This window comes from Astatotilapia calliptera, chromosome 5, assembly GCF_900246225.1.
Source record: "Astatotilapia calliptera chromosome 5, fAstCal1.2, whole genome shotgun sequence".
NCBI lineage: Eukaryota > Metazoa > Chordata > Actinopteri > Cichliformes > Cichlidae > Astatotilapia > Astatotilapia calliptera.
The window spans coordinates 19,239,165-19,266,375 of NC_039306.1; the positions used below are offsets into that span (position 1 = coordinate 19,239,165).

Consider the following 27,211-nt stretch of genomic DNA (forward strand, 5'->3'; position numbering starts at 1 on the left):
GTTTTCCCTATCTCCAGTTTCAACAACTGTCTGTGACAAAAACACCCACTCGCATAAGTAAATCAGTAATTTACCAGAAGTCCAGCAGTTTCTGTGGGAGTTCATGTTTACATTGAGGGTCAAACCTTTGCACTTTACCAGGACTTTGGTCCCACGGCTGTCTTTTCATTAGTGACAGGAAATTCTGTTTCCTGTCTTGGCAATAATTTGTCTTTCCATTACTAGTGACTGTAACTAATAATGTTTTGTTTAGGGCAAAAAAAATATTTATGACTTAAAGTATGTAGTTGAGACTGTGCCATTCTGAAACCATCTGAAAGGTGCTGGGAAAAACAGCCTTGAAGGTTTCATTGCAAGCATTAGATAAAGCATTCATCACTGGCATGAATATCATGGTTATTTGGGGCTTTTAATGATTTACTTGAAAAGTTCTTTTTCCAAGGTTGAATACAGCATTCATCTTTAACGACTTTAAAAAGCATGAATTGGATTATTTTTTAAATTTATTTTAAATTTTATCTAATCCACACAGTGTCAAATCTATACATACACCATCATTAATATTTGGTTTAAAGTCGTTTCGCAAATTGAACCCAAGCCAAATGTTTTTGGTAGCAATTAACAAGCTTCTGGCATAATTTGGCTGGATATTTAACCACTCTTCTTGGCATAATTGGCATAACTGAGTTCATTTAAATTAGTTTCTTTGCATAGAGCCAGCTTTTAAGTGTTGTCCACATAGGATTAAGGCTGAATCTTTGGCCATTGCAGATGTTTGCTTTCTTTATCCAAAACTGTAATTGGCGTGTGCTTCAGATTAGCATTCTGTTGGAACACCCAGCTGTGTCCAAATCACCTCCAAGTCAACATATGTGGAGTCCTCCTGCTCCTGCTTCATTATTTCATCCACCTTGTGCAGTGTTGCAGTACCACTAGCAACAAAACAGCTCCAGACCACGACACTACCACCACCATGCTTGACTGCGGGTACAGAGTTTTCAGGTTTCTTAGCCTCACCTTTACTCCTCCAAACATACCTCTTGTCATTGTGGCCAAGTAGCTCAATCTTTTCTCCATCTGTCCAAAACATTTTTTCTAGAAGCCAGTTTGCTTGCCCATGTGGGCAGCTGCAGGTTTCAATCAATATTAAATCTGTGGAATTTGGAGCAGGGGTTTCTTTCTTGGTCAACATGTCTTGGTCGATGATGAAACCAGTTTCCAGTTGGTAGCGTACTTGAACATTGGTAGATCCAGTGTTGTTCCTGAACATCACTAATTTCCTCACATCTGAGGGTGGCTGCTGGCCTTCTTTAAGACCTTGGCAATGTGGTGACACATCCAGATTGACTTGTGTATATACACAACTGTTTAAACTAGCAATCTTGGAATCTCCAGTTATTTAGAAATGCTTCCAAGACACCTTGACAATTTGTGTAATTCTGGAGTTCTACTTTTTAGATTTCCTCGGACAATAATAATAATAACAATAATGGATTGCATTTATATAGCGCTTTTTGGGGCCCTCAAAGCGCTTTACAATTCCATTATTCATTCACACACTGGTGGAGGCAAGCTACAGTTGTAGCCACAGCTGCCTTGGGGCAGACTGACAGAGGCGGTAGGTGAAGTGTCTTGCCCAAGGACACAACGACTGAGACTGTCCGAGCCGGGGCTCAAACCGGCAACCTTCCGGTTACAAGACGAACTGCCAACTCTTTGAGCCACAATCAAGATCAGGATGATCTTCAAACTGCAGTGTCAAGTGTATTATGCCTGACAGAAAGATACTAATACACAAAAACTTTAAGTAAACACCTCAGAAATCTCCTATTATCAGTGAAATACAAATACCAGTGGTGAAATGTGGATTTTAACATAGATTTTAGCCTCTGGTGAAATATAGAGTGATAACTTTCCCAGAACTGCATTTGCAAAACTGTCTTTTCATTTGTAATAAGCAATACTGTTTTGGCGAATCAGAGTGGAGAAGAGTAAAGACCCAGAGACAATTTGGCTTGTGACTACTAATGAAAGCAGTATGTGACTAATATTGTGTGGTGTCAAGCAAAAATGAATTTATTTATGTCTTCAAGTATGTACAGCTTTTTTTTGAGAAGGTATCAATCTGACAAGGTCAGGAAACTGCTGGGAAAACAGGTGATATAGCAGGCAAAAGCAATCATACATCTAGCTGTCATTGCAAGCATTAGATTTAAAAACAGAAGTTACAGTGGAAAGCACAAAGAAAACTACTGCATAGGAGATTAAAAAAAATATCTAGGTCATTATTAAAGATCTACCTTATAGACAAATAATCCATTTTCAATTACTCTCTAATGTGCAAAAGTGAAACAATTTTAAAGGGTCATGCCAATGATTTTACATTTAAGGTTCAGTTTATGATGTGTTATACTCAGTCTGCGTAATGTGTTTTGTGAATTTGAAATTATTTTTTTAAATGTTGAAAGATAACAACCCTGATGATGTAAAGATGCTAGCGTGTTGCATTATGGGAAATCTAGCGTCCTCTAATTCTGCAAATATAGAACATTTCTGTTTTGGTTCCCCAAAAGTGTTTATTGTGCCTTTACAGAACTGCTTGGCTTACCATACTGACTGTGTAGTTTTACACGGGGAAACAAGGGACCACATTTATAAAAGCAAGTGTTTTCTTAAGATGACTGTGCCATTTGCACTCAAAAATACACAAAATGACTTATGCAACCCCAGAACTCTTGTAAGGGAGTAAATGATTTATGCAAGAGATGTATTAAAGTATTGTTTTTGACTAAAATAGTGAAAGCACTATATTTTTTGGAAATCCTTGAATCATTTTAGCCTTAATACGTATAAGCATGAGCTAAAAGGCCAGCATCTAATATACAATTTTGAAAACCTATGCCTATTACGCAAACATCAAACAGTTGTGGCTTTTCGGTAATTCACATTCATCATATGCCCCCCTAATATTATTACATCAACAGCATTTATCAAACGAAAACCATCCACGCAGTAATCTCTTAAAAACCACAAGGCAACAATATGTAAAGCTACAGATTGCATTAGTAGAGGTATGGGATGATTATGATTTTGACTCGTGTGTTGAGTCCTTCAGCCCTCCTTATGTATGATTTCAATCGCTTTCTCTGAACAACATCCACTCTAAACACAGAACACCACTCAGTGGGGATTCAGAGAACATCCGTGTGGTCATGCAGGCTGCTGTGCAGGTGCTAAAGCAATCCCACAAGAACATGACTTCAGTGAACAAGGAAACTTACACAAGTATATGCTAACCTAATGCAGCTTTGGATATTCATTAATCTTTTTACAATCTCTGATATTTAATGTACCGCAACACCGGATTGTAGTGTTTAGCTGTGTTTTGTTGCTAAATTAAACATGTTTTAATCCACATTCATTATTCAAATCACATAATTTACCTGTGAAGGTGAAAGCTTATATAGAATATATCTAGAGTATGCTTTGAATCTAAATGCTTTTCTTCAAAAAACAGAAACTGCATTTCAAGGCACTCTCACAGGTGTTTTTTTTTTCCACCTGAAGATAAAGTTCAAGTTCATTCAAATCTCTTAAGGATGTTTCAAGCGCTTGTGCTGGAAGCATTTCATCGATGAAGAATGAAACCTATCCTTGGACTGAGAGAGAGTAAAGCGACTGGCCTTAGTGACCAGGATGTCAAGTCTTCACAGTGATGGCATGATGGTGGCAAATAAGGTGTTGCATTAAGACACGTAACTGCAGCACCAACCTACAGATTATCTAATGGTAACTGTACAAACACAGGAGCTATTTACAGACTGACGATAATTCATATATACACTCGGCAGCTTATATATATATGAGTGAGATGAGCAACACAAACATCAGCTGTTTAACTGAAAACACAATATGAATGAGAAATACAGTATGTACATTCAATGCACATACAGAAAAAGAAATCTGCACTTTAATGCACGATTCAGCTAATTACAAGTGGACTGCACTCAAGGATTATGCATTGTAATACGGACATGAGGTATGTTGATGCAAAATGACACAAATAACAAAAAGACTAAGGATGAGTATGTACATATGATTACATACGTGCTGGTTATATATATTTACACTATTATGTACAGATTGACTAGAACTACAATGAGATATATTTTTGGTAACGGAGTTGGAAGACACAATGCTACAGAGATTAGAGAGTCCTCGCCTTGGGGTCAGTTGGCTGATATGATGGTGCTGGAATGGAGCTGTGGGTATCCTGAGCTGAGGCCACAGCAGGAAAGGCAAAGACTCCTGGAGGAAGGGGAAAGAAAAACCCAGGCCACTGGCTAATAGAGAGAGGTGAGGGCAAGGCCCTGAATGGAGCAGGAGAGTGATGCTGATAAGAGGGATGTGCCCCCGCCGGCGGGGTAGCGATCATTGTTGACCCAGGGGCATCAGGCCAGGACAGTGGCAGACTACAGGCCTCTGGTCCTGAAGCTGTCCATGGCGATAACTAAAAGGGTTACATAGTTAAAAGCAAATAGTAAACATAGCTCTTTTGCATATTAAAACAATAATAGCTACACTAACATGTAGACATGCAGGATACAGTACTGCAATACTAGCATGGCAATAACCTCTAGTAATCTTAACGAATGCCCCAGCATGCATTAGGAAATGAAATACAATAATCAAGTCAGAGTGCAAGTCATGATAAAATGAAAGCGTATTACTGTATTCTGTAATGAACTCTTCTAATTAATGAGTCCCTACAACATTAAGGCATTTTGAAGTTATAGCCATTAGAGTAGTTTTATACACTTCAGGCCTCATGATCTAAACACTGTATATTTGCAATATCTCTTTTATAGAATAGATAATAACCATAGCACTCACATCTGAAGCCCTAGCAAGCTGTTCACTTGTTTGAAGTGGATCCTGATCCCAAAGCTGGGGTCGAGTTATACTCAAAGAGTTAGTGCGAGGCCGGTGGGTGACAATCAGAACCTCCTGGGCCCAGTCATCCATTAGTCGTTGTAAGTCTTCAGGCAGGTTGCTATCATGGGCACTCGCAGATGTGCTACTGTATGTGCCTGTTTTGTTGTTGCTGTTATTGGCTTGAGCTTGGGCCAATCCTATCACCGGCTGATGTGGAGGAGGTGTGACACCCCCAGGCAGCTGCTGTGACTGATTGGAAGCCCCTGCTGAAGCTCCAGACCCTAAAAAAGACACACACACATATAAACACCTGGTTTAATACCCTGATTACAACATGAAACAAACAACTTGACTTATAGAAAAACAAATTCTTAATGAGACTGTAATTTTACATACTGCTACCACGCTCTTTACCAAGACAAAGTCGCTTCAGTGTCGCCCCTACAGAACAAAAAAAGATTAATGCAAATCGCTGCTTTCATCAGCAGGTTATAATGGTCAATAACGGGGAACGGTGCAAAACAAAGCTACAGAGCACTGCAAAACAAGGGAATAAAGTCACACTAACAAATGGATAAACAAGGCAATCATTCCCCTTAAATGAGACAATCCGTATAGTTAGCAAATCATGCAGATGACCCATGTTTAAGGCATTACAAAGTGCAGGATATCAAAGTGACAGATAACAAACAGGTAATACAGGGTTAGAAAGAAGCATGACGAGAAAATCTATTGTAGTTTGGGATGCATGAGACATGCAAGAGTCTATTTCCTAGGAATACAAAGTTGATAAGTGCTTATTGCACACAGACAGAGAGCAGAAGAATTAGTGAGACACGTGAAACGTGAGGTAAAACTCAATACTTATAAAAATACGTTGAATAATAAATAAATAAAAACAGTTTTTAAACATGACTGATAGCTATTGGGTAAAATTCTCAGCTTCTCTTTCAGGGAATTTGTGTAAACTGCTGAATAAAATAAAATCATCTCTGAAATGAAATAATACAATAAAATACCAACTAATAACAATGAGGCAGGGAAAAAAATAGCACATAAAAAACCCTGTGAACTAAAAGGAGTTTTACTGAAAATATGGAAACCAGAAAATATGAAGCTATGCAGGAAGAGAAGAGATACAAACAGATAGATAAAGACACAGGCCCACTGAGAAATCTAGCTCGTGGCTTGCTACTCGATTTATAGGTCACTCTCTCAGATGGTTGAGGGTAATTAGACCAGCCTGTAGAGGAGCATAATCAAGGGGAAAAGACAACAGGGTAAGAAGAATAAACACTCCATTGCCAACATTATTAAACAAAGCAACAACACAAATAATGGTTTTATTAATACTCTTTTATTAATACTGTTGAATCAGGGTGTGTGGTACCTTGCCCCGGTGGCACTTGTGTGCCAGTTCCATCTCCGTGTAGTCCAGCATAAATATTATCAGAAGATAAAGAGCCTTTAAGGGAGCAGGGCTGCTGAGTCTGCACAGGCTCCGAGGTTGAGCTGGGAAGGTGGCTGGTGCATGACCGGGCCCTGCTGTGAGTGGGGAAAGACCCTTTAGCTGGAGACCCATTTAAACTAACTGTGTTGTCACCCGTACCTGCAGCAGCACCTAAAGACACACAAATGCAAGAGGATAACATCGATAAATAGTCTTTCAGTACATATTCTTAACTTTTAGTACTTGGATTTCTGCAAAGCCACTCACTGGATCTGCTAGAGTCACCAGTTTTGGTTGTGACATTTCTAAACTGTTGAACCAGAGGGCTGAGAAGTTTGCCTGGCTTCAGCCTGTGCTTGCTGGACCTCTTTCTACGGCTGGCATGTGGTGCAGCAACTCCCAGGCCAGGAGGAGGAACTTTACCAAGTCTTCGATACAGGAGCTCCACTTCCCCTCGCTGATGGGCCTGCAGCTCAGAGATTTCCTTCAGATGTCTGAGGAAACCCAGGAGAGAAAAATAATAATGACTTACAAGCTAAATGACAAAATATCTTCATATACAAACATGCTGCATGACAGAAAGCAAACCAAAAGCGATGCTTACTTCTCCCTGAGTCTTTGTAGTTCTCTCTTTATGTCTGAATCCTCCATCTCGGAGTCATTATCGCTGCTGCCATAGGCAGAGCCGTGCACCCCACCATGCCTGCTCGGTGAGTCAGAGCTCTGCACGCTGCTGCTGCGACCAGAACGACGGAGAAAGGCCACTGCCCTTTTCATGAGGTCACTTCCTCTGCGCTCAGAGCGGGAGTGTTGCAACGGGGTGGCAGGAGTCAGCTTTGCAGGGCTGCTCTCTGCCCCTGAATCTGAGGAGAGGAAGCGAGCGTGGACCGTGACATCCACAGGGACGGATGTCATTGCACGAGGTAAAGAGCCCCGCTTGGCGTTAGAAGGAGGCGTGTCCAGATAGAAATCAGGCGGTGCAGAGTAACGGCTACAACGTGTCCTCTGTGTAATGTCATCTTCAGTGCTCACCACAGAGAAACGGCCAATTGTGGTGGAGGTAGCCATGGCATCAAACTGACCATGGTCCCTAATGTATCCCACAGGGTGCGCCGGTGAGGCAGCGCTGCTCCAGCTCCTTTGCTTCACATCTCGTCTGTTGGCCACTTCAGGGGCAACAGGAGTGATCTGCCAAAAGCACAGAAGAAGAATTCGTATGACATCATGAATGGTGTGAAAGAAGAAAATGGTGCTGAATACACAGCTCTACCTTCACTTTAAATGTGTGAACATACTCTAGAACATACCTTAAATCGACCTCTTGCTCCAGAGCATGAAGCAGAGTGAGGAACGTGTCTTCTTGACAGGGATGCTGGAAGGAAAATATCCACAATACTAAAACTGTAGCACTGCAGGAATTAACTCGCATCTCATTTTACTTAGGAGATAATGATGCCGATTATGTTGCGATGTTTGACGTACCACACACAGCTGAATCACTCAGTGCGCTCAAACTGTCCATTCTCTCTGGAATTTGAGGCTTATAGAGGGCAGAGGATACAAACTATTACTCGTTGTCCTTTAAAATACTTGATGAGGAACAGCTAAATAATATTTGTCATTCTCTCTTAGATCAGTTTAGCTGTGCTCCTTTTCTTGAACTCCATTAAAACACTAAAATATATTAAACAGTTAAATTAATATTATTTGGATACAGTACAACACAGTACAAAACATACTTACCAGCTGTTCACCTCCTCTGTAGCGTCCCTCCCCTATTGGCCCTGGGGTGCTGTTTCCTGAGCCTCCTGTGGCGCTGTCTGGACCAGGAGGAGACTGGATGTACTCTGTGCCAGACCCTGGTGTCTCTGCAGCGCTGCCTGATGGATACATGGGAGCATACTCCTGGTAGAGCAAATTCCGTAGTTTCTCATCCAGGGTTTTAATGGTGCTGTCCACAAAGCCGCTACGAGCCAGTCTTCCTTCACCATCGGACTCACTGGGACCTGCACCATGCTGGGATGGTGCTGGACTCTGTGGTAGTGAGGACACTTTGGTCCCTCCAACAGTGGCAAAAGGCTGATGCAGCACCACAGGTTGCTGTGGTCGCTCGCTCCGTGCAGCAGGGGCGTAGGAGACAGCCGGTGCCTCTTTGACTGATCCTGGCTCCTGGAGCGGAAGAGTAAGCGGAGATCCAACCTGTGAAGTGCTCACATCGAGAGAGAGGGGCATGACCAGAGGGCAGCAGGGCACGTCGTCAGCAATAGAAACCGGGCATGTCATATCAGGCAACTTCTGAGATGCATGGATTGGTGAGATGGAGCCGAGAGGGGATCCCTGCGAATCTTCCACAGGGAAAGCAGCATGCGGGGATGATGTTTGTGTTCTGGCTGTCTGGGCTTGCATGCTGTGTTGCATTGAACTGCCTGCTGGCTCCACTGATGGCACTGACTGGAGAGTCGGAGGTGCAGACACAGGAGGTGACAGGGTGGCCAGGAGGAGCGGGTCTGTGTTGGACATTATTGGAGGACTGCAGAATCCGTACACGTCGTAAGAGAAACCTCCACTTCCCCCAGACATTGTGGAAGATGAACCCTCTTCTGCAAAAGGTTTTTAAAAAGGTAGAATCAAAATTACACAGAATTGTGATATTTATTTATTTATTTTAAAAAAAGGTCTACTTTATTTATTGTGAAATCAGTTTTTGCCCATCTGAGCTGCAGGATGCCTGTCATTGTACTGCCACAAGGTGGTGCTCTTGCTCCTTGAAGCTGCTGGATATTATTGGAAAATTTGCAGTCACCTCTGGAGGGCTTTGCAGTGGTGCTGTCAGCAGGGTGCATAGCGGCTGAGCTCCCAGGTGACTGCGTAGTTGTCCCGTCAGAGGGGGTCTCCTGACTGGATGTAGGTATCTCCTCTACAGGGCAGATTATGAACCATCTCTTTCCTGTATGAAGAACTGGGAAGAATTTAAAAAAAAAAAAAAAGTTATAGTGACGAGGAAAAAGGATTTACCAGACATGCATATGGGTAAATGTTTTTCTAAGAAAAGTGTTATACCATTTTGCTGATAGACTGGTTGAGATCCTCCAGGCTGCTGACTCTACAAAGAAATGTACAGATGAAAGCTAAGTCAGTCTGCTAATTGCTAATTTCAAGCAATGAGTGTATTTGTTTCTTACCTCTCCTACTAATGCTTCAAATGGCTGGACTTGTAAAGGACTGCAACTCAAAGCTGTGTCCCTTTCACCCTCCATGTCTTCATTCAGCATGTCTTCAGCTTTATCCACAATATCCTTCAGCTGGTCAATAAAGATTTCCTTCTCTAACATCAAGATGAAGCCATTCTCTACCTGTAGATATGCAGTTGTTAAGATGTTAAACAATAATGTAAATATTAAGAAATGATTAAACACAAAGTCTAGATTGTACAAGTCTGGATTAACCATGTAAGTAGCGATTTCCTCGGGAGCGTCTCCATCCAGATCAAATTTAAATGTCACCATTTTGTGGTTGTGAGTCTCCAGCTGGCATTCGACCATTTTATCACCAGTGTTGCAAACCTGTGGGAGCAGTGCTTACACTTTACAAACTGAAAAATAAAAGATTTCAAGAAACTGTACATTCTGACACCACGAATGTCACCAAGACTCACATTGAGCATGCTCAGCTTTGGTTTGCTGGTCTTTTCCTGCCTGGAACGGGTGCGGGCAGACTTGCGGTGATGTTTCCTCGGTTTCCCATCTCCCTTTCCCACACTAGCAAAGCTTTCATAGCCATCACTTGTTTCCTTACCAGATGGTATATCAGACTTGAGACTAAAACGAAAAAGAACATTTTAAGACAGTTTAGCAATTCACGGCCAAGTGGCACATTTTCCTCACACAAAATTGTAAAAACTACAGAATCTGAAAAGACATAAAATATATATTTTTTTAAAAATAACAGATACACACCTGTCAAATTCATAACTGGGTAAAGATATTGGTTTTTCCTGAAGCACCTCCTGAAAATAGAAAAATGGGAGTGTAAGAGGACCTCGATGAAGGACCTATAATGGATCACTGGGGGACTAAGCCTTACTGTGGTTAATGTATAATGTAATATGGTTAATGTGTGTTGTTACTTCTCAGCATGTTAAACTAAGATTCAGAAGCTGGTGTCATGATGGGACTGATGTATAAAATTTATGTTAATGTAATTTGAAATGAATCCTGCAGTTTGAACGTTCTTTCTGACCAGCGGATACTTTAATACAGTCATGTGAAAAAGAAAGTTTTTACAGAGCTACAGTATGAGCCATCATTTGTGGAAGTAGTAATAATGTGAAGTAATTGGTTTCTGTATCCCTTGCTGAGGTTTGCTGGCATTCATTTATGCACGGCTCTCTTCAGGTCCTGCCACAGCATTTCAGTCAGGTTGAGGTCTGCACTTTGGACCAGTGACACATCTTGTCTCTTTCAGCCATTCTGTTGTAGAATTGCTGCTGCATTTGGGATCAATTTCAGCCAGTCTTGAGCTGTCAGGCATATGGCCTCAAATGTGACTCTAGATTACTTTAATATACAGTGGAGTCCGTGGTCAACTCAATGAATGCTCTGGTTTTGTAGCTGCAAAACAAGCACAAATAATCACCCTCCTCAACCATGCTTGACACAGCTGCTATGAATTGCACTGATGTGCTGGCGTATTGTAATCTAAACGAACCTAAGCTGTGGAGCCATGTTCTTTCATGAACTTTAACACCTGACATGGTTAATAAAGCCTCTGGAGTCTGAGAAGCGTTTTTTTCCCCCCCACAGTTTCTTGGAGCATCGTAAGGTCTGATCTTGGGCTGAATTTTCAGAGACGTTAAAAACTGGTAAGACTGTGGCGTTGAGTTACCCCCACACCTAACTGCCTAAACCTCTGCTTTCACAAGTGCTGATGATCAGTTAATCAAGTTTTCTTTAGAAGCACCTGGCTGGTGTACTTACTTTTTCATGGATCTCCAAAGAGTTCTGTGAAGAACTTTCTTTTTCACATGACTTTATTTGTCATTTGCAGAGACAATTTTAATCAAGCACAGGTAAAGCTTATAGAATTTACATAAGTGTATAAACTGGTATTGTTCTCAAATATTCACAGACATTGGATTCATCACTACCTCTGCACAGGGCTCTTGATGAGGGGTGCTGGATGCAGATGCCATGTCTGCAGTTTGCTGAGTTGCAGGCAGGCTGGAACACTCGGGTATTGAGACTGTTGTCTGGGTGCCAGGAGGCTGCAGAACTGGAGCTGGGACTGAAGTTGTGACAGAAGCTGGAGCGGGAACAGGAGCTGCAGACTGAACTGGTGCTGGCAGGGTGTTTGGGCCTGAAACCAAGCCTGGGACTGACATTTCGGGTTTGGATGAAAGTATGCTCACAGAGGAGACTTCTGTTTGCTCCAAAATGCGACCCGATGCTGATACTAGTGGTTGAGCTGGGGCTGAGACTGCAGCTTGAATTGCTGTTGGAACTTGTATTGGGATTGAAGTGGGGGATTTAAGAAGGGTTGTGGTTTGAGGCATAACTGCGGCCTGAGCTGATACTGGGACTTGAAGTTGGTTTTGTGCTCCCACCACAGCCAGAATTTGTGCTGGAGGTTGAGTAACAACATTAGCTGGGATTGGGATTGACGCTGGGGCTGGGACTGGGGCTGAAATTGTAGAAGCTCCTGCTAAGTCAAGGCCAGCTCCACTAGTTTCTGAATCTGTTCCCCTTCCCCAGAGAGAAGTCTGAACAGTAGGCAAAACTGAGTGAACCGCACCCAAATGCTGAAAGTCTCCCAGAGTGCCATGCGGAGTGAGTGACTGTATCTGAAAGAAAACAAGCACATTTAAAGAATTGTTCATCAGTTAGTTCAAGTACTCTGTGTCTTCGAGTCGCTAAACCCATGCCCAGCAAGCATCACACCCATTCCACCTTAGCATTACAGATTTCCTATGATCCAACCAACCATTACAGTGAGAACTGAGTGAAATATTCACCTGGACAGGCTGCTCAGCCAGACCGTGCTCAGGATTGGGGGCAGGGTATGGGGTGGGTTGTACCTGAGAGAGAGGTAAGGGATGGGTGGAATGGAAACTTAGGTTTGGTTGAGATGTGGAGGGGCTGCCCTGCTGCTGTGGCACTGCTGAGGACACGGCCATGGCAAAAAATGGGAGGGGGAATGCCACACTGGCTACATGCTGAGGTGTGGACAGAGGAGTGCCAAGAGTAGACATAGATGGCATGGCAGAATGAGGAATCAGAGGCAGAGAGGGACGGTGGGGTGAACGTGAGTAATAGGTGCTAGACATAGTGGATTCACTGCTGCTGTAGACAGATGGCAGAGGAGCTGGCGAGACGGGGGAAGGCTTGTGGCCCCCTGTTTGAATAACTGCATATGGTGAGGAAAACTGGGAAAGAAAAAGGGAAAATGATATAAAATGAACAAAGATAACCAATAGAAATAACATTCACACAGGCCCCTTATTTATTACTCTACCCTGCCACCTATTATATCATTTTATAGGAAGATTTGTTGTTGTCTTCTCTAACACAACACACCTGCATGCTGATCTGCAGGGGTAGAAGTGGGGAAGGAGCACTGGAGACTAACTGTGGAAAACTGGTAGCGGTGTCAGGATGACTCAGGTGGGAAGCAGGCTGCTCTGCAGATAACAGCTAAGGAAGGAAATGACATGTTTGGGGTTTTGTCTTTCTTCTTTTCTTTTTTTACTTATTTAGTTTTTTTTACAGTATGAATCTGAAACTGAGAATTCAAACTAATAATTAAACAGTTTAACAGCTTCACTTTATTACAAGTGAGCTGCAGGGCGGGCAGACTTGTGATTCAGTTATTCTGCATGCTGCTCTACCTTTGGCAGGATAGCAGCTGGTTGGAGATGGTACTACAGTGAGGAGAGATAAATGTGAAGGAGACACAAACCACATGAACAGCTATTCACATCACACACATAAACACAGATATACAGTACAGTGCACATTGGCTATTAAAGGGAAAATCAGATACACTTTTCACCCACCTCACACACAGCACTAGACCTACTTGACTTAAAATGGCCAGCACCACTAAATCAAATGGCAGATTAACTTCCATTATATTGCATGTTTCAGTTTATGATTTAAAAGTTGAAATTGTATTTTTTATATTACATGTCAAATGACGAGACCCTGCGAGTCAAGCACGCTAGGACAGGCAGCTGGGTGGGCTCCAATGAGCGACTTTCAAACCGTCGCTTCATAATTCAGATTTTTGGGTCTCACTACAGATGTTGCCAGGGTATTTTAGAGTCAGATGTATGCAGTACCTGCTCCTGGTTGGGCTGGGCAGTGTTCTGTGTCTGTAGAGTTGGGCCTGCAGCTGGAAAGCACTGTCTGCTCTGGTTAGCAGCAGTGGCTGGCGTAGCTGGAGCAGGAGCTGTCTGTCAGAAACACATAATGGGAGACCTTCTTTAGGGATAGTAGAACTGTATAATATGTGCTTGTATTTAATACAACAAATGTGGCTCACACTTTAGTTTGTCAAAGCATTTGTGGTCACTTGCAAGAAAATGGAGAGGGGTGTTTTTTAGCAGCTGGAATTGTTCATCAAGGGCAGTTAAAATGGAAATGGGAAGCGGCAGCATTTATCTATCATTGCCCATCCAACATGTTAAGAGAAGCACTTTGAGCGAGTAATTCAGCACTTAATGTTGATTAAGCAGGAGCAAAAACAGGCTGCTAACATACTGGGCAGGGGAGAGAGGCAACTTGCAGGATCAGGAAAGATACAGCAGGCTGCTGCTATGGCATTTCAGGCTATGCAAAGTCTTCTTCTCTAACCCACCAGAGAATTGGCTCTGTCTTTGCTGTGATGTGATGATAACTGCAGGTTCCTAACCACATTTGGAGAACAGTAGAACGGAGCATCCAGGCTCTGGCTCTTGTCTTTATGCTCACGTACTGAAGAACAACAAACCCCAGTTTGGTTGTGTAGTGGATGATTAACACCTCTATCAGAGAGGGTGGGGGAGCTGGTCCTGCGACTGACAATGTGATGGAGACAGTAGTTGAGGAGCGTGAGATCTCCACCTTCATACAAACTCCGTGGGAACACATTTTGTGAAGGTGGAGAAAGATGTGAAGGAGAAGCTGCCACGACGGGCTGACAATTTGATGATGTGGTAGTGGGCAGAGAGGGAGGAGACCTTGGCTGATGAAGAGATGTGGGCGAGCTTGGCTTGGAGACTGGAGCAAACTGGGTGGATGTGGTGTCAGTGCGTTTGTGTGTGTGTCCCAGTGATCCACCTCCTTTTGTCCTGTCCTTGCAGAGGAGAGACATGCAAGCTTTGCAGTGATGGTGAGGCCCTGGGCTGCGTGGGACACATGGAGGCAGCTCTGCAGGAGGTTGTAAATTAAGGGGAAGGTGAGGTGAATCGAAATGACTTGCTGAGTCATGATGAGAGTGTTGATGGGGGAGCAAGAAAGGCGATAACAATGACGGCTTCTGGGCAGAGTTAGCATACAGGCAGTTTGTATCGTGCACTCGACTCTCTGTGCTATTTGCCGGAGACACTTCCTGTAACGGACACAAGCAGGGGAGTGGAGTTGTCTTAGTTAGCGATTGCATCCTACACTGTACCATCTCAACCATTGAGGCACTGCCACGCCTAAGACACATAGTACTTTCAGTGATGAGCAGGTTCTCATGGCAAACAAAGGGATCACTGTAGTGACGCTGATGACGTATCATTCCGAAAAAGAAAATAACATTTTCGTTATTTCAGAAAAATATCATTAAGGATATCAGAAAGAGAAAATGAAAATAACATGAAATGCTTTTACTCACTGTTTGACGCTGATAAGGCCCCTGGTGCAGTTGTGATGCAGGTTGTTGAAAGGTCCCAGGGTGCAGCTGGCCTGCGGTTTTCTGGTACGCTCCTTGGTGTAACTGCACGGACTGTGCAGTGGACTGCTGGTAAGGCCCCTGGTGCAGCTGAGGGTCAGTCTGTGCAGGAGGACTGTAGATAATCTGAGTTGTGGTAACAGGTTCTTGAAACGTTGGGTAGGGGCCATTCTGCTGATTGTTTTGCTCATCTAATTGCATGGTGGAGCTCACTCCACTGCCAGCTGTAATAAGAGAGCATGTAAAAGATTATGATTCACCGTGATGCTTTTTGTCCATATGCAGGAAGGACAGACACTCAAAAAGAGAGATGGGGTGTGGGAGACAGTGGAGTAGAATCTTAATAAAATTCAAATGCTAAATGATGTCACGTAATTTGGCATCACTCAGACACTGCAGCAGCCATATGTCTGATTCTCGCTTAGGTTCACTGAAACTATTTTAGCAACAGTCTGTGTCGTGTGTTTTAACCAGTGTTTGATTCTGTTGACCAAGATGATAACAAATGCACAAGGAGAAAAACTATCATGACATGTGTTGATACTTTTGTCAGCACATTTCATATGAGCGAGATGAAGACGTTCTGGAAATACGAGATCCAAACAGAGCTAATTACGTTGTGTAGATAGGTAGGATCCAATCAGAAGTAATCTCCTTGTGCAGTAAGGTTAGATACACACATTTAATCTGAAAAACACGCAGGGAGGGCAGGCTCAGCTATGCTTTCTCACGATAACACAACAAAATATCTCTTAGCAGGAAAAGCAGCAGCATTTCATATTTGATGTCATGGAAAATAAAATGCTTTGTAAACCACGTGGAGCAACTCTCACTGGTAAAAACATGACAAACTTTTACACTTTATATTTTAGTGAACTGAATCACTTCAGATTTAGTTTGTGATGCTCTTGCGATATTGAATCAACTAAAACTAAAAGAGCTTAGATGTTTAAATTCTTAATAAAATTAAAACTGGTCAAAATTGGCTCTTAAAATCAACACTGGTTTTAACTTCAGGTTTTGTGTTAATGCACACATTCACATAATATTCTAATTCCAGTTTCTTACATGTGGTAGATGTGGCAGCGGGGACGGTGCAGATCAGAGTCTGCTGCTCTGACTCTTGGTCTTCATAATCTGTAGTAGCTAATGCAGCTCCCTGTGGCATCCCTGTACTGGGAACCTGTAGGAGGTTCTGCTGAGTTTTCTTCACGGGTGTCTCGCTGTTTCCATTTGGTGAGACAGTCCGCTCCCTCCTCCATTTGATTAGAGCTACACGATCTCTGATGGACTTCCCAACGATCTTCACATCACAATCCAGAAAGAAACCTGAATCCACCTATGGAGGCACAGGCAAGATACTCACTGCAGCTCAGAACTACCCATCCTGCATTAACAGAAGTTTGCATGAAGGGCGAAAGGTCAAGTGATCAGTTGCCCTAGTTCAGGAGCGTCAAACTCACTTTTTACACCAAGTGCATGTAAAGACTTTTAACTAAACAATTAATAATTACTGTTATGTAATATAAATGCCCAGATGGAGCTCTTTACCAACAGGAAAAACTCTAAAATTGATTAAAATACAATTGAAAATCGAAAATATATGCCCTCCTTTTCCCAAAGCTCTCTAGTGGGCCCGACTGTCTTTGCCGAGCTGATTCTTTCCCCCGTGCCTTATGTTTGACACCCCTGCTCTAGTGTCTATGTAGACATAGTCCTGTGGTATCTGAAGCACTTCGCAGTACTGCAAACCAGTAACGCACTCCTTACATCAGACCTACATCAGAAGATGTGTTCCAATGTAATGACTTCCATAACATTATTAGACACTTTGTATATCATTATGCTGATAGCCCAACTACCTCATAACAGGAAATAACAGAAACTGAATTGAAATAGCAAACCACAAAAAAAACAAAAAAAACAAAACTACTTTTGTTATGGTTAGAGTTTAAATTCATTTCCCCTCTATCAGTCCATAAACCTAATCTCACTGACTGGCTGTAGGAAGAAGCCAGAGTACCCAGACACAGGGAGAACATACAAACTCTAGACAGAAAGGCTCCGGCCAGATGATGGATTCAAACCCAGGTGTTTGTTGCGAGGCAACATTTTAACAGACACCAATAAGAAACATGAACTGGCAAAGCACTGAGAAACAGTGCTTTTTGAAAAAAAATTTCCTTACCATTTCTTGGGCAACAACTTCTGGGACCTCATGCACCAAATCAAAGGTAAACTCAATGGCACCAGTGTCTTTGTATTTTCCCTTCAGTTTTTTAGGATCTTCGACCCACAGCTTTAGAGCGATGGATGCTTTTTTCCCATCATCTTCTTCATTGAGCTCCACCCTCACACCCGTGTCCTCTGCAAAGAAGGCGTGATTCAGGAGGTCCTTGATGGAGTACCTGCAAGAAATACACAAACACTACAGACCTGCACTACATGTCACTGGCACAGTAAAACACAGAGGAGCACAAACTATGTCAGAGTCAAATAGTGGTATTGACGTCTCTTTGCAGGAGGAGAAACAAAACAACGCAGTGCTAATATAAGAGTCAATCTCTACCCACACAACAATGCGTCATAAGCTAGAGATAGAGGTTCTGGTCCAATTACCTTTCTTCCCATCTGTGACAGATGCACTCCCCGATTATTTCCTTAATTTCTGGGTCGCGGACTTTGCTGTAGCTGGCAGGTTTCACCCCCTAAAAAAAATGTAATCCATGTCTTAGCTTACCAAATGACAGGTTTTAAACAGAAGTACTTGGAGAAATAACAGAAGAAACTTCTGTCTGCATTGTATAAAATCATTAAATACAGAGTCTGTTAAACACATTGTCTTTCAGACATATGAGCCCTGGGAATAAAGGTTTTCAAAAGAAATAGGACCGTTCTCATCTGCCAAATTAAAAGTGTCAGCATTAGCTACATTAGGTAGATACTGTTGTCTGTTATAACAGTAATTTAACTAAATTAGTCCGAGGTTTGCCCATGCTCTCAGGGTCCTGTGTTCCAAGCGCTGCAGAACCAGCTAGATGCTTTATTTTTTTCTTCCAAGTTTGACCTGGAACACCACAAGAATACAACAGTGCATCTGTGCAGGCAAAAAAACTCCAACAAAATAAGCAAACCTACATGTAAATTTGACTGTCTTTTGATCACTGCAAATGTGCAGAACAAATCGGATATTGTGGCAGGCTTATAATGAACCCTTCATTCTAAATAAGAACCAAAAAATTGAGATATAGCTTGGCTTTGTTGTAATCATAGATTGAAAGTTATTATAGCAGTGGCAGGATTTGAACGTGAACTCACACTGGTAACTTTGCGGTAGATTTGAGCAGCATTCTGACACTCAGAATAGGGATATTCAGAGGTGGCCATTTCTAGCATACACATGCCAAAGGCATAGACATCCACAGCCTCGTCATAGTGTTCCTCATACATCTCTGGGGCCATGAACTCTGGAGTGCCTGGAAAATTAATGCAAGAGAAGATGATAAATTGCAAACTTACTGATGGTTTAATTGAACTCCAGTGGCATCAACAGCAGAAACTGATCAGGCCTGATAAATCATGAAGAATTTTCTAAACATGACAGTAAAATATAGCAACTTTAAGGTGGTCAAAAAGCTAATAATAAGCCCAAACAGTCTCGGTAACTCTACACCAAGTAGGGTTAATGTTTTTTTAAAAGTGGCCAATGATTCAAAACACTCATTGTGTCACAGCTGGTCGGATCCAGTGACACATAGATGTTGAGCTTTTAATGTAATTCTACACTTCACAGAATTTTTTGTTTTGTTACATAAAAAACATAACAGGCACAAAATCCCACACTTAGAAGGAACAAGTTCCCTTATTTTGGTTATGCAGTACACAGATTTACTGTTTTCGTTTACTCCCACAGTGATCGTCAGTGTCATTTTTGGTACTGAACACTACCTGCAGCAACAAATAACCCGCTGACACATTTTAGTGTGGGATTGGTGAGTGCAGTGAAATATTTTGCCAAAGATAAAAACAGAGCCAAGAATTAAAAGCAAAACTAGAGCGAATGTTTGACTTTGATGCATCAGGTAAAATAATCTCGACCTCTAACGGTGTCTAACAGTGTCTGCACTGCGTTTAGTTTCTTTCTGCACTGTGAAAATTCCCAAATCATTAAAACAGCATTTTTTCCAACTGCATGGTAACTAACCAATAACACTTTTAGCAAAAGAGGCTCTCTTTAGAGTCGCCAGGCCCAGGTCTCCGATTTTGACAGAGCCCGTAGGACCAGTGATGAAGATGTTGTCACACTTAAGGTCTCTGTGGATGATCGGAGGAGTTCTAGTGTGGAGGAAGTGGAGGCCTTTGAGAATTTGTCTGCACCAGCTTCTAAGAACTTTAGGTTTCATGACCTTAAAGCGCTTCAGATACCTGTTGGAAGATAAAGAATGTATATATTATTGTGGTGATAGAGAATTTCCAGTTGACAACAAGTAAAAACTGGCTTTTCAAACATGCTGAATGATAGTTGCTGAAATCACATTTAGAGATCTATCCCCAAGTAACCTCTGCATTTATAAAATATATCCAGTTAGCTGTTCTTCTCTTGCTAATTGTTATAGCCTTCTCTAATGATTGTTCTTTTCTCAAACCAATTTCCTAATTGTGACTGCCTGAAAATCTTTTTCTATTCTGTCCTACCCTCTATTTGGTATTCATTTATTTTGCTAATTACTCTTTACGAAGAAAATCCACCCCCTTATTCACATAAATATATCTTTCAGCTTTTGGTTGGATTTCAGCCGTAGAATGACTAAAATTATGCCATTCAACAGCTTTGGGGAGCAAATTAAAATATAGCAAAAAAGACAAACAAAGGTTATGACAGGAAATATTTTTCTTTTGCCGCTCACGTTTTTAGCGTTCCTGACGTCATGAGCTCTGTCACCAGAACAATACACTTTTTCCCTTTGACGGGTGACTCCCAGAAGTCGTAGAAACGGACAATGTTGGGATGCTGGAGAGCCTTTCAACATTTCTGCTTCCTCTTTGAATCTCTGTCTCTCTGCTTTGGACAGTTTCCGTTCCTGGAAAAATGAAGAAAGAAAATGTTTTGGTTTTTTTTTTACTATTATTTATGCATCTACTTCTATAGAGTATAAAGAAACAGTATTAGTCTCTCTGTGTTTCTCTACCCACCTCATTTCTTTATATTTTGCTTCCAACAAGCCAGATTTCTATCTTTTCAAAGTGGTCTCAAATAATAGTTCTCCACGTTTTCTGAGGGATTTTCAGCCCAGTCCTTTTTTCATAGGAATGTTTGCTTGTTTGTTTGTTAAGCCATGTAACACTGACCTATGAAGCATTTAATCATAAAAAGGCAACTCAGGGGACTAACTGGTAATGGGTCTACACATAGAAGACAACTTAGCAAAAAAACAATTTTAACTCGTGTCTTTAGGCACTTTACTAGCAGCCTGGGACTGAAATACCTATTTTGGGCCCATTTCTTTAGTCAAATCTACAAAATAAATAACTAAAAAGATTGCCAAAGGTAACACAGTTTGACAGACAAAAAATAGTATCTTTTCTATTAGGTGAAAACTTTGCGTATCTCAGCATGTTGTGCAGTGTTTTCTTTACTTTACTTCACTGACAAGTGGAGAATAAAAGAAGTTGCAGGTCTCAAAACCTATCTGCAACAGATGAACAATGTCTGAAAGTCCTGTCTTTAAGAAATGGGGAAAAAAGGCAGCAAAGACCTGACACAGGCCCTGAGAGATGCATCTTCATTTGATTCATGGACTGTTCACAGATTCCTGAGCAAAAATGGCCTCAGTGGAAGGCCAGGAAATGGAGAGGAGAGGCCAGGAGAAAAGGCTGAGGTATGCCAAATTACACAAGAACTGATGAATGATGATGAAGAAGGAGAGCCATCTGTGAAACACAGTGGAGGCTCTGTTATGGTTTGGGGCTGCATTTCAGCCAGTGGGGTTGGCGATCCTGTCAAAACTGATGGAATTTCTGTACCATCAGATTTTCTCCATCATGCAATATCACCTGGAATGCATCTGATTAGAAACAGCTTTAGTTTCAACATGACAACTATTTCTTTGAAAGCAAACACATATATAGAAATGCATATATTGAAGCAGTGTGGGATCGTGTTGACAGAACAGAACAAAAGGCAGAAACATCCAAAGAAGAGCTTTGAATGTCCTTCAAGAAGCCTGGAGAGCTATACCTGAAGACTGCTTAAAGAAAATACAAGAACACTTGCCTAATATAGTTCAGACAGTGCTGCAGAATAAAGGTGAACATACCAAACACTGACTTTCAAGCTCATTAGTTTTGTACAGCCTCTGTGTTTGCCTTCTATAATGTATTTCCACTTCTGTTTGCAAATGTTTCAATAAGTCGCTGCACCTGTTTCTCATTTAGGACAGATATGCATTCTTCTCAGTTAGAGATGGTAATGGAACAAATATGATTCCTTTGAATATTCCCATTGCTTTATGATGGGACTCTGCTGCCTGTGGCTCATGTTTATAGTGAAAGCAGCTTTGGCATTTTGAGTGGGTATACATGGGGGTCTGAACCAATTACTCTCTTTATTACCACTGTGTAGAAAACACAAAGCACTACAGCATTCGTGAAATCACATTTTCAAAAGACAGATGAGTAGAAGTCTTGTTTAATCTGTTGCTGTGATACAGAGACAGACACATCTGTCATGGCAGATAAACGTGAGCTTTAATCACATTTTTAATCATAAATGTCAAACATGCCTCTGGTAAATAATGGAACAAAAAAAAATTCCATTAAGACTTTATAACAGCGAGCTAGGATTTCTTTTTATTTTCCTTTCAATCACAAAGCCACAAAGCATAATGAAAATCCTTGATTTAGGAATTAAATTGCACAAATTTTGAATTCTACATCTTTACTTATACAAGCCTGAGTGGGTTTGTGTATAATGGATCAATATTTTGTCCCCTTTCTTCCCTGAACTGTTGTATAAATAGTAAAACAGCTGACAGCAAACACCCTCCGCATTTCAGTTTCTCTCTTGTCAGCACAACACATCCAACTCAAAGACTATGACAACGCCAAAAACTGCATGACCTCCAGGGTTTCTTTAGAGCCGTCTCCATAGACACGTTTCAGCAGAAACCATTCGGGTGCAGTTGATGTTTCAAAGGCCAGGGGGTCCACAATAACCTGATGTACATTTCATGCTATTGATTATCGACAAATACCTGAGAATCAGATTTCCTGCAAAGCTCATAGTGATCTATACAGTGCTCAGTCTGAGGTGTCTTATATTACATGCAACACTGTGAAGGATACAGATCCGACTTTCTTTCATAACTCTGATTCTTATGGTGTACAAATATATTACAGTTTGCCTCATCCCCATATCTTCATTGTCCTTTTTTAAAAGCAATTTTCATACAAATTATTAGAAGACGCTTTGAGGGATAAGATCTCAGCAGGGTGTGGCACCAGGATTGTCTTTACTGAGACATAATTGTGCACAATGAAAAACTAAATAATAAATAATATTAGAAATAAAATAGAATGTTGTGGACACAAATCTGGAAATAATATAAACATACAGAACTCTTGGTTTACTGTGTATCAAATACTTCGTATACTATAAACTGTCCTTAGATGAACCCAGCCTTTCCCGTTTCTACTCTCATGGTGCAGAAGGCTGCATCAGCAAGACTCACTCTCCAGACACATCTGTGTGGTAACAGCACAAGGGTATAAATCGCTGTTTGATATTTATTACTAAGCCATCAGACAAAATGTACAACTGTGAGACACTTCTCAGTGTGGTAAAGTGCTTTGGCATTTTACTAAATTGTGTTAGGCGATTTGCTAATTTCGGGTAAACAACTCAGTCAGCAAACGTTTGATCGCATTTTTGCAGGCAAGTAAGTAGCAAAACTGGCAGCCTGGTTTGCTCAACACCAGGAAAAAAGCTCCACTTCAAATACAATTCATTTCTGATTTCTATGAGCATCTATGTTTTCTGCTGTCTCATTCTTAGTTCTACCTCCGTACGCACACAGTGTACAAACCACACAGGGCATCTGAGTTACAGCAGCTTTTTTTGTGAGTGAGTTACACAGACAGAGACACTCCGAAGGGCAAGGCCTCATCTCGAGGGACAGAATGGTTGAATCATCACTAGATCTCCCCTAAGAACCTGCTCAGACACCACGCAGATGCAAACACACACGCATAATGCACAAATACACTTACTGTAGAGCTCATCAAACGTGACACACATTCAAAAAGCACACTCTGCTGTGAAATCCAGTTAATTATGTGTTTAAGTGCTTAAAAATATGCCCAGTGGTTGGATTCTCTTCTAACAGACAAGAATGAGCACTGAAGATATGGATAGGTGTACTGATGAGGATCAGAAAACCAAATGCAATAAAGTAATAAAGTTAATCTTAAACAGTAGTGACGCATTGTGGTACAGCCTTGGACAATCGCCGTTCTCACTCTTCAAATGAGATGAAGACACGCTGAATGGGCTACATCAGAACTTCATTTTCATCTACTGAATGCAAATAGAAGCACAATGTAACTACCACTTAATTCTATGAACCTTACAGAGCTAGGCTGTGATTTTTTCATTAGGGAGAAATTCAGTGATTTGTTGGGCCAGACTTGCTGAGATGCCTTCCTACACTTTCTGCAAGAGTATGAGGTGAAATGTTTTTCATCTTATATGAAATAATTGTAATTATGATCAGTTAAAGCACACGAAAGGTTTCTAAGATTACGATGAGATGGTGACTCATCATTTTGTGCACTGGCCCCAACGTCTAAGTCCGCGTGTAACGTGAAAGCCAATTCAGTGACTAAGCATACACCAAGAAGTAGTAGCTATTTAAGTTTAATGAAAAAGATCTGCTGGGAAAAACAAAGACGCTTCTGCTTGTGTTTTGATGCAGAATGTCTTAATACTTAATTTTTAAAATTCTATTCTTATGCCTGCTCATAAATCTGCAGACTGAAAAAGCTTAGCACAATTTGAGCCCTTAAAGGGCAGCCACTGTCTACAGGTCTGTCTGCAGACTAATCTGTATATCACATGGGCAGCATCTAAACTAATCATTAGATTACCACATACACAGATTAGCGATACAGCAAGCTGTCACTCATATGAAACACTGCATCACCCCTTGCTAAAATATAGCCTATAAGCAAATCTGACTAATTAAAGTGCCATTTCAGTTCATCTGCTGACATGGCTGAGTAGGTACAGATGAAATTCAATTCACTTAAGAGTCAATAATGTGCACAGGGGACAAGGAGGATGCAGATTTCCTTTAAATGACATCTTTGTAATCTACTGAATCAGAAATGTGCTGTTACTTCAACTTGGTTTGGAAATAGCAACATCTAGGCTAAGAATTATAAAAATAAAAGCTTGTAAACTGATTGCTGAATTTTAAAAAAAGTGAAAAAGTGAAGTTTCTTGTAATACATATATATGTGTGCGTGTGTTCACACATAAATCCTGTCATATGTATTGTAAATGCTTGTAACTTCAGCTTGTTTAATCAATCCCAGCTATATACAGAACCATGGCTGTGACCTGGCTGAGCTAATGAGGGAAAGAACCAAAGGCAACAATGTAACACAGCATCCACTGACCCTGCCTGAGAGTTTGGTACATGACTGGCATGTATATGGGTATTTATGTGTAATATAAAGATCTTTATTATTGTCTTGCTTTTTATTTTTAACCTTCAAATGAGCGAATGAAAAACAATCAATGATGCTGTAGAGCTCTTGTAGTCAGCTAATTTGTGTTGGCTGATTGATGTTGGACCTCAGTGATTAGCGAACCCACCTGAAGCTCACACCAGGCCACTTCGACCCAGGTGTCGGTGTCGAGACCTTTATAGACAGTTTTGAAAGACCCTCTCCCCAGCTCGATGTCAAACTTGAGGAAGCGCCCTCCGGGCGAGGTGGCCACAGCCTTCATTCCGGGCTCCTCTTCGTTTTCGTCACTTCCTGCTTTACCTGTGACATCGGAGGGCACGACCTCTGCCTTGGGCTCGCTTTCGCTCCTGCCTCCCTTCTCCTCGTCCGCGTTCACGCTCTCTGTGGCCATGTCTTTCAGGCCCACCTGGCTCTCCGTGCTCGAGGTCTCCTGGAGGCGGGTCGCGTGCAGAACCCGCGCCCGACTCCTGTCAACGATGGTTCGCAGGTCGATGTTGAGTGCCGGGCTGCTGTTGGCGAACTCCGGTGTGTCCACCGGCGGCTCTTCGGAGTCTGACAACCACTGGCTCCGCCGAATAAACCTGTGGCGGACCGGCACCTGGTAGTCTGTGGAGGGGTATGAGCTGGGGTCACTTGCTCCACGCAGGGCTGTGTTTTGTATGTTGACATTGTGGTCTGTACCATTCTCATACACAGGCCTGCAAGCATTTGCATTAATGTCCGAGTCCAGATTAGGTGCTGAGGAAAACGTGGATCCCAGTGGCGGATCTTTGCTTGAATCCACCGAATCCATCCCGGTTACGCTGTTAAACACTCACCGGCGACATTGTTTCTGGAGGATGATGAGCCGCTCTCTCGTAGCGGTGGAAGAGTTCGCTGCTTACCTGCAACACTCCAACACGGTGACGCAGTTCGCCAGTTTAGGGTGTATGGCCTTGGGTTTTTTGTTTGTTCGGGACACAAAACATCCCCCAAAAAATGTCCAGCGGGGAGGATGCGTGCATTGCTCCTTGCCACCTCACGCCCCGGTGGTCCACCTTGCTGCAGTACAGCACAGAGCAAGGCGACCTAAGCCTGGTGTCGCTGTCAGTTTAACCTATGAGCTCACGAAATCCGTTTCGACCACATTGCATAAGATCCTGCGCCTACTATAAAACTGTGATTTGTTCCGCAGACAAATAGCTGTTCTATAGGCCTACAGTGGACAGGCGGGGATGTTTAGACCGTGGCACGCACCGGCTCCTCCAAAGACACATCACGGGACAAGCAAGTGCGCGTCAGTCATCGAGACGGACTCCGGTGGATGCAAATATACAGCAGGTGTTCCGGGTGAAAGTGTGAATCAGCTCCGAGAAGTGTGACCTCAGCATAATTCCATCTATCCTCACACTCCGCATATACTTTTTCCTCTCCTGCGTCGTCCTGAAGCCGAGTGCAGGATGGACACAAGCGCTTATCAGATTATGCTCACTGCGGCACAGCTTGCCCCACGTCGTCGGAGCACACAGCTCTCAGCGCATCTGTCGTTCCAGATGATAATGCTGTTTTCTTCTTCAATTTCATCTCTTTCAGGTTTGGGGAAACTAGAACATTTCACGGCACAACCCACGCCCCTAGCAACAACACGTATCCAATAACTCGGCACGCTTTTAGGCGGCACCTTTACCCTCCCCGGACACAGGCTGTGTGGTCCACACCGCTGTCCGCCCTCATCGTGACGCGCTAAGCCTCCAATGGGAAGATGACTGAAAGCCTACCAACCAAGAGGCACGCTGTGGGTTACCGGATAACACGCACCGGACCCTGTCTTAACAGTAGACTCATCCGGATGGATGACGTGCAGACAGACCGACACATGAGAACATCTGGTGTATTTCTCGAAGAGCTATCATAGGTTTTAGTCCCCTTAGACATTTTATTTGTGCTTACAGGATTTATTAAACATTTATTAAACAGGGTTAAACGGGGTCTTTGTATCCATATCGTAAAACAAAAACAAACAAATTATAAAAATTAAGTTGGAATTAAGTCAGAAAGGTAGCATATATTAATACATATTTAACATATTTTCATATTATCTCTGTGACAAATATTATTTTCATTATATTAATAAACTACGAAGATCTGATAACAGTCTACATCACATATCTTTAAAGTATTTAA

At 42.1% G+C, this 27,211-nt stretch overlaps 1 protein-coding gene across 1 annotated transcript; it reads right to left on the reverse strand.

Annotated features, from left to right (window-relative positions):
- Positions 1 to 2,050: 2,050 nt before the first annotated feature.
- wnk2 (WNK lysine deficient protein kinase 2) lies at positions 2,051 to 27,008 on the reverse strand. Its single transcript, XM_026167817.1, is given in 30 exon segments — positions 2,051 to 4,510; positions 4,894 to 5,216; positions 5,332 to 5,376; positions 6,080 to 6,178; positions 6,326 to 6,556; positions 6,653 to 6,879; positions 6,990 to 7,573; positions 7,693 to 7,757; positions 7,868 to 7,925; positions 8,129 to 8,985; positions 9,189 to 9,344; positions 9,446 to 9,488; positions 9,568 to 9,738; positions 9,832 to 9,948; positions 10,041 to 10,203; positions 10,342 to 10,391; positions 11,532 to 12,224; positions 12,396 to 12,806; positions 12,958 to 13,074; positions 13,269 to 13,301; positions 13,722 to 13,835; positions 15,242 to 15,522; positions 16,367 to 16,637; positions 17,487 to 17,706; positions 17,918 to 18,006; positions 18,617 to 18,774; positions 19,503 to 19,723; positions 20,206 to 20,321; positions 20,323 to 20,379; positions 25,176 to 27,008. Coding segments are annotated over 30 exon segments (6,939 nt in total). The 5' UTR covers positions 25,842 to 27,008; the 3' UTR covers positions 2,051 to 4,207.
- Positions 27,009 to 27,211: the final 203 nt, after the last annotated feature.